The sequence below is a fragment of the Pteropus alecto genome, unplaced genomic scaffold (assembly GCF_000325575.1).
Source record: "Pteropus alecto unplaced genomic scaffold, ASM32557v1 scaffold311, whole genome shotgun sequence".
Lineage (NCBI taxonomy): Eukaryota > Metazoa > Chordata > Mammalia > Chiroptera > Pteropodidae > Pteropus > Pteropus alecto.
In genome coordinates, this window is record NW_006431916.1 from 1997835 (window position 1) to 2004624 (window position 6790).

At 48.2% G+C, this 6790-nt stretch overlaps 1 protein-coding gene across 2 annotated transcripts in view; it reads left to right on the forward strand.

Annotated features, from left to right (window-relative positions):
- The window catches only part of XXYLT1 (xyloside xylosyltransferase 1), a 161437-nt gene that overhangs the window by 24898 nt on the left and 129749 nt on the right, over positions 1-6790 (forward strand). For both annotated transcript variants that reach the window (XM_015600372.2, XM_015600376.2), the window contains exon 2: positions 5056-5203. In XM_015600372.2, coding sequence (XP_015455858.1) covers positions 5056-5203 — 148 coding nt within the window. The remainder of the gene's footprint in view (positions 1-5055; positions 5204-6790) is intronic.

The following is a 6790-nucleotide window of genomic DNA, read 5'->3' on the forward strand; positions in this document are numbered from 1 at the left end:
GCCAGGTATTTGGGTAGGTTACCCAGAGCTTCACGTTGTCACTCTTCCCTCCAGCGGCTCTTCCAGGACCAGTCTCTGATTGAGCCTCGGGAGGAGACTTTGTCATCCTGTGGCTAGAGGAGCTGCTGTTCTTCAAGTAGGCTTTGGTGTTTCCTGGAAACCTGGCATCTCTCCGTGCACAGGGCCAGCCCCCTCCACCTCCCTTCTTGGCTCCAAGAGTATGGCGTGACCTGACTCCCAGTGGGGCACGCCAAGTGATTAATGAGTTTTCTCCACCACGTTGAGCTAAGGCTTGGCGTGGCTTTATGTCCCTAGTGAACGTCTAGGGGAGCAGTGGCATGGCTTTTCAGGCCTGTCTGTGCCAGCGCGCCCAGGGCCAGGCTGGCAAAAACGTCTGCCTCTGTCTGGCACCAGGCTCACTGTTCTGGTTGCTTTGGCCTCCCCGTGCTGGAAGTGTTGAGAATGTGCTGCACATGGTGGATATGAGAAGCCAGCCTCCTCTCTCCCCCCATTCCCAAATTGTCCTTTATTAAAAGAGTTGAGTCTTTCCAAAGTCTCATATTACACAGTGCTCTCTCAACTGCATGCTATATTTTGAACAACAAAGTATAGCTTGACAGTACCTTAGCTTGAAACAACCTGTCATTACTGAATTTGGGTGCCACTAGAAGTCACATGACAGCATTATTAAAAATAAAAGGCAAAGAAATGTAACAGATCAGTCATTAATTTTGATTTTATAAGTGTGGAATATTGATATAAGCGAGGCTTTAAAGATTACTAATAAGTGGAATATATTTATTGGCTACAAATATATGATTATAGGCTGATGAAAAAACTAACTGCCTTAATGATATGAACATGAGTTCTTGTGGGTTGGGATACCATTTCCAATGACGGCATCCCACATAAATTTACAAGGAGCTGTCTTCAACATCTTAATTGGATGACGAGGTTGATGGGTTATGGAAAACTGCTTGGATGACTCAACTCTAAGGTTGATAAAGGCATTAATGTTGAGGATGTACATGAAGAGTTCAAAAATCATTTTGCAAGCTGAGTGTTAGAAAAATAGTATTTTATAGGATTTTTAAAATTTAAAACTATATGAAATTAATACAAGTTACAGTGATTTGACTGTCAATTTTAACCTATCTCCCTAAAAATCACATAATTTAGTTGGTGCAAACCATTGTTTTAGATCTTCTTATTGGCTCCTTGCCTCTAATATGGGAGTCGCCTTGTATTCCTGGTTTTCTAGGTTACATGGTAATTCTTCCTGCTGCCCCCGAGGTGGGAAATTTGAAAGGGAGGAGGAACGAAGGGAGGGTGGCATTTTCTTTGACTCTCTTTCTCTCTTTTTCTCTCTCCATCACTCTTGCTTCTCTATGCCTTCCAGGCACCAGACCCTGGGCTGGGATGGGCAGACTCAGGGTGTGCCAGACTCTGACCCTGCCTTTGGGAGAGTGTGGTCTACAAATGTGTTTTAGACTTTGGGAGGCCTGGGTGTTTTGATTCATATTTGTAATATCTGTGGTTTGCTTCTTGCTACATAAAGTGTATTCCATGGAACATATTAATTTCCCTTTAAGTAGATTTATTATATGAAATATTCATTGGAGCAGGCTTTACCATACAGCATTTGGAACAAAGTACTGAGTACAGTTTGTCCTCATAAATCCGTTAATGCTGATGGGATGTAATTTGTCTCCTGTGAACCTGTGGGGTGTGATTGGGGCCCAAGGAGGGGAAAAAGCTGGCTGCTGAAATCTCTTTATTTCCCTTAGTTTGGCTGTGGCAGGCCCTATGTTAAGTGTGCATGTGTGTGTGTGTGTGTGTGTGTGCGCGCGCGCGTGTCTGGTTATACATATCCATTCTTTCTCTCCCTTTTTAATGAATACAGAGGCTTCTATTTCTGAGAAAGCCCTCTTGTCAGCTTCCAGCTTCTTGTAAAATTCCAGTTTCTAGCAGTGGTTTGTAGTTGTAATGAGACTCAGAAGGAAAAGCTGGCTCATGAGTGAAGACTGATTAGTGAGGAGAGGAGATTCAGGGGACCGAGGAGGGAGGCGGGGGCAGGATGCCAACACTCGGGACTAAGCACAGCCTGACAGACCTTGAGCCAGGTGCTTTATTTGCTTGTCCCAGGTAGTCCTAATAGCCACCCTAGGAGGTAGGTGTTATCATTTCTGTATTTGAGGCTCAGAGAGGTTTAGTAACTTACCCAAAGTGCAATTCATTTAGTTCAGCAAACCTATACTGATGGCCTGTCAGGGGGCCGGGGGCTGGGTACGGGGCGCAGAGCAGTCATAGCCTCTGGCTTCAAGGAATGTCCCATATAGCAGATGTAGAAACAGGTCTGTAGAGGAACCAGACAGGGAGTGGATCCTCCCTCCGTGTGAAAAAGGGTGCACAGGAGGGCGTGGCGAGTTGTAGGAGGTTGTGTGAAGGCTGGAGTAGGTGTCCAAGCGAGATTGGAAGACTGGATAGGAGTTTACCAGGCAGATGAGAGCTGGGAGGCAGAGGTGGGGCTGAGATGGGGTTCCAGATGGTACAAAAATAGGTACAAATATGTAAGCACATATAGGACACCAAGGTGCGGTGGGCAGAGTGAGGACTGCTGGGTTCAGTTCTACTCAATCCCTGGAGTAGAGAGGGTGGGAAGGGTAGCCAGAGCAACTAATGCAGGGCCTCATAAGGAGGGGAGTCAGAAACCATCAGAGGTTTTGAAGCCAAGGAGAGAGAGAAATGAATTTATATATTTAGAATATATTCTTGAGAGGTACAATAGAGGCTGGTTTGGAGAGGGGCAAGGCAGGAGGTAGGGAAACCTGTCAGGATTTGTGATGCCAGCACGGCCAGGAAGTCACAGGGATGGGGTGGGGACAGTGCATGCGGGGTAGGAGGTGAAAGATGGTATCTGTGTGTTGGGAAACTGCAGAGCTGGTCTGGATTTATTCCCCATCTCAAGTTGAGAGCCCAGAAAACGGAAAAAGTTAAGAGAAAATAATCAGTCAGAAAAGGAGTAAAGGAAAATAGTACATTGGAAGAGAAATACACTATCAAGAAATTTAAAAAAGACTTTCTAAGGCAGGGGTCCTCAACTTCTAGGCTGTGGACCAGTATCGGTCCACGGCCTGTTGGGAACCGTGTTGCACAGCAGGAGGTGAGTGGTGGGCTAGCGAGTGAAGCTTCATCTGTATTTGCAGCCGCTCCCCAGTGCTAGCATCACCGCCTCAGCTCCATCTCAGATCATCAGGCATTAGATTCTCATAGGAGCACCAGTCCCTGGTGCAAAAAGATTGGGTACCGCTAAGAGATTTGAAGGGTTACAGTTAGGGAATGATGAGGACTAACACAATATAAAAATGTTTCTAAGTTTAATAGTGTTTTAGAAATTTAAACAGAGCTACGGACAAAAGCAAACACTTAAGTGAGTTCAGATAATAGCAGGTTCTGGTCAAAAGCAGAACCTAAAGTAGGGAAAAGCAGATGGGGCGGCTTACCACCACTGCAGGGCCACAGGAAGTGATTATTCTAACCATCTGACAACTGAAGGCTCTGGGAGTGCAAGCTGGGCAGGGGACACCAATAGACTGGTAGATGGCAAAATGGAGCCCACCTGCTTGAGAACTCGGATACCAACCACACCTGTCTTTTCTCCTGCTGGCATGGCCACTGACGGCGTAAGCAAGCCAGTTAGGGGATTTGTGTGGCCTCTCCTTTGGCGCCCTGTTCAGGTAGGTTCTTGGCCCTTGAGTCAGTGTGGTGGTGGCTGAGCAGCATGTGGTAGCCTTGCAGGTTTGTCCTGTCCTGTTGGCTACCAAGAAAGAGGGAGGTGGAAAGGGTCTTCAGCAGATTTCTTGTGAGGGTTGAAGGAGGAGGAGAAGGAACATTCTGGCTCAGGCTGTATTTATTGAGTGCCTCTTGTGTGCAGTGGAATGTTCTAGATGTTGCAGGGTACATAGAGAAGCAGGGAAGACTCACAAGAAGTATATGAGCAGAGTGCATGGTGATTTGGTATCTTGAGTGAAGCTGATGTTCCATGTGGGATGAACTTAAATATGGACTAATAATGTCAAATAAGGAAACCAACTCATTAGTGTCCTATTAGTACTCTTGTCTAATCACTGGTCATGCTGATGTCTTCTTCCTCCGTTGGTCACTGTTAAGGAAAGAGGATGCATTTATAATTGGATTCTAGCATGGGGCTTAGAATCTGGAGACCGGGGTTCAGATTCTGGCTCTGCCACTTACTAGCTAGCTTACCTTAGGCAAGTGTAACCTCTATGAGGATATGCTTTCTCATTTGTAATTTGGAGCTATAATAGTGATGGCTGCCTTGCTGAAGTCCCAGGTTGTCATGAGGATCAGTATGTGTATGTGAGAGTGTTTCATAAACTGCAGAGCTCTGTTCAGCAGCTGGTGACATCTCTAGACTCTAAGTGTTCTGAGGAAGGTGGCGCCTGGTTGTTCCTTATACAGCACCACCAAAGTGTCTGGGACACTCACAGTGTTGGATGAGCTGATGTGTGAGTTTACTGAAGTTTAAGGCATTTTCCAGGTCCCGTTTTCCAGGGACCGTCTCACTGTTCACACTGTTGGACAAGGAAGATGGAGCATCTGACTGGCTTGTGGAACATGTGTAGTGGCCACCAGGAGTGTCAATGCTGGGGCTAGTGCCAGCCACACAGACATGCTGAGGGTACCAATTTTAGGACTAGACAGTTTCACACAGTTCCAGACACTGGGCGCAGAGCTACCTTCAGGATGGCGCAGCTCAAAGTTCAGAAGCCAAAAGCAGACTAGGGGCTACTCCTGCCCCACCCTCACTCCTACCCTTCCACTACACACCCCTCATGGCTGCCTACACACCCTTCACACATGATGCCCCTGTCCCGATTCCCCATTGTCCTCTGTTTCCTTAACTCTCACTTGGGACCTCCTGCTTGTGACCTTTGAGAGGCCCTGTCTGCCTCCCCTCTGTGGGCCTGTGTGTGTGCTGGGTGTCCGGAGCTGGTCTGCTCATTCCTGCGGTTTCCTCGTGCCTTGCTGCAGGTTGTCTTCCACGATGTCGCCGTGCTGACGGACAAGCTCTTCCCCGTTGTGGAGGCCATGCAGAAGCACTTCAGTGCGGGCTCAGGCACCTACTACAGCGACTCCATCTTCTTCCTCTCGGTCGCCATGCACCAGATCATGCCCAAAGGTAACCTGGGCTGCCGGGGGCAGCAGCCCCTGGTATTGAGTGTTTGCCTCTGTTTCCCTGGCTCCAGTACTGCTGGTGTTCAGTATCAGAAGAGCTCCACTGAAACATGAAGGAGGGCAAGGGGGCCAGCCACACCCTTTGTGTAACGGAGCTTCCTGCACAGAGAATCAAGGGCAGGGCCCTGGGATGCACAGCTCCTGGGTCCCGTTCACAGGGACACAGTGTGAATGGTGCAGTGTGATGTCCCCTGACTCAGGGCATCTGGGCTCCAGCCCTGTCTGTCATACACACTCCACTCTGGGACTCACTTTGCTCATTTGATAAATGGCAGGTAGGACTAGATGACCCTTCATCTACATCTATTAGTTTGCTCTTTCTGGTTTAAATTTATACTTATCTGACTTTAAAATATCAACTCTAGATGTGAGTGGTGCAAATTATGACTGAGTAGGACTTTTTTTTAAACTCTGATGCACAATTAAAGGTTTTTCTGGGCTTTTTCCCTGCAGGGTAGAAGAGATGCAATTGTCTGGTCTGTGATAGCTCTGGTCATCTTTGGACTAGAACCCTCGTGTGGGGGGTTCTCATTCATAGGGTGTTCCGGGCTTCTGGATTTTCTCCTCCAAATGGTCCTCAATTGATTTTGGAGCCCTGGATATTGCCCAGGTTCTGGCTATGGTGAACCACGACCTGAGCATTTTAGGTATGACGAGGGGAGTTTTGGGGTCTTGGGGGTAGCAGGTCTCTGAACTGTGACTGGTCGAGTACCCAGTAGTTCTCAGACTGGACAGAACCTGGTAGCCTAGGGGACAACCAGACCATTTGGTGGAGGCCTGCTGCTCTGGCCCAGCAGACTAGAAGAGAAAGCACCAGACCAGGTATGAAGAACACCACCATTTGAAGGGGCTTGTAAACCAGGATTCAGGAGCTGGAAGCTGACACTTGGTTCCACTGGCAGGTTGTCATTCCACGGGAACATCTAGCCTATCTATTTTAGCTGGGGCTTTGTCTCCATAAGTCAAGTTCCTGCACCACGGAGGCCCCTCCATGTTCTCTTAGCTATAAGGCAAGGGCTCAGGGAGCTTCACTGGGTGGGGGCCTGAGATAGGAGATGAGCTCACCAAAGGGGCACGAGAGAAGAACTAGCATTTGTGATTCTTCACGGAAACTAGGTACAGCTCTGTGGGCTCCCCAAAGCCCTCCACCAGCCCTGTGAGGTTACAGGTGAGAAAGACCACGACTTGAGTGACTTGCCCAGGGTTATACAGCCACTTAAGTGACAGAACTGGGATTTGAACCCAGGTCTGTCTGATGTGGAGGCCTACTTCTCCAAATAGCGGTTACTTCCACCCTCTCAGGTGGGCCATACCAGGTCTCCAGGAGGCCTGGTGCAGGTGCTGTGGGCCACTCAGACCAGGAGAAGGTTCCTGTTCTCCTGGATTTGAGGAGAGAGGGTGACAGATATAGGTGCTTGTCCTGGCCCTGTCACTAAGCACTTGTGTGCCTTTGGTTGATCCAGTTTGTCTCTGTAAACCTCAGTTTCCACACCTATAAATGAGGAGGCTGATCTAGTGAGCTGTTTTTCCT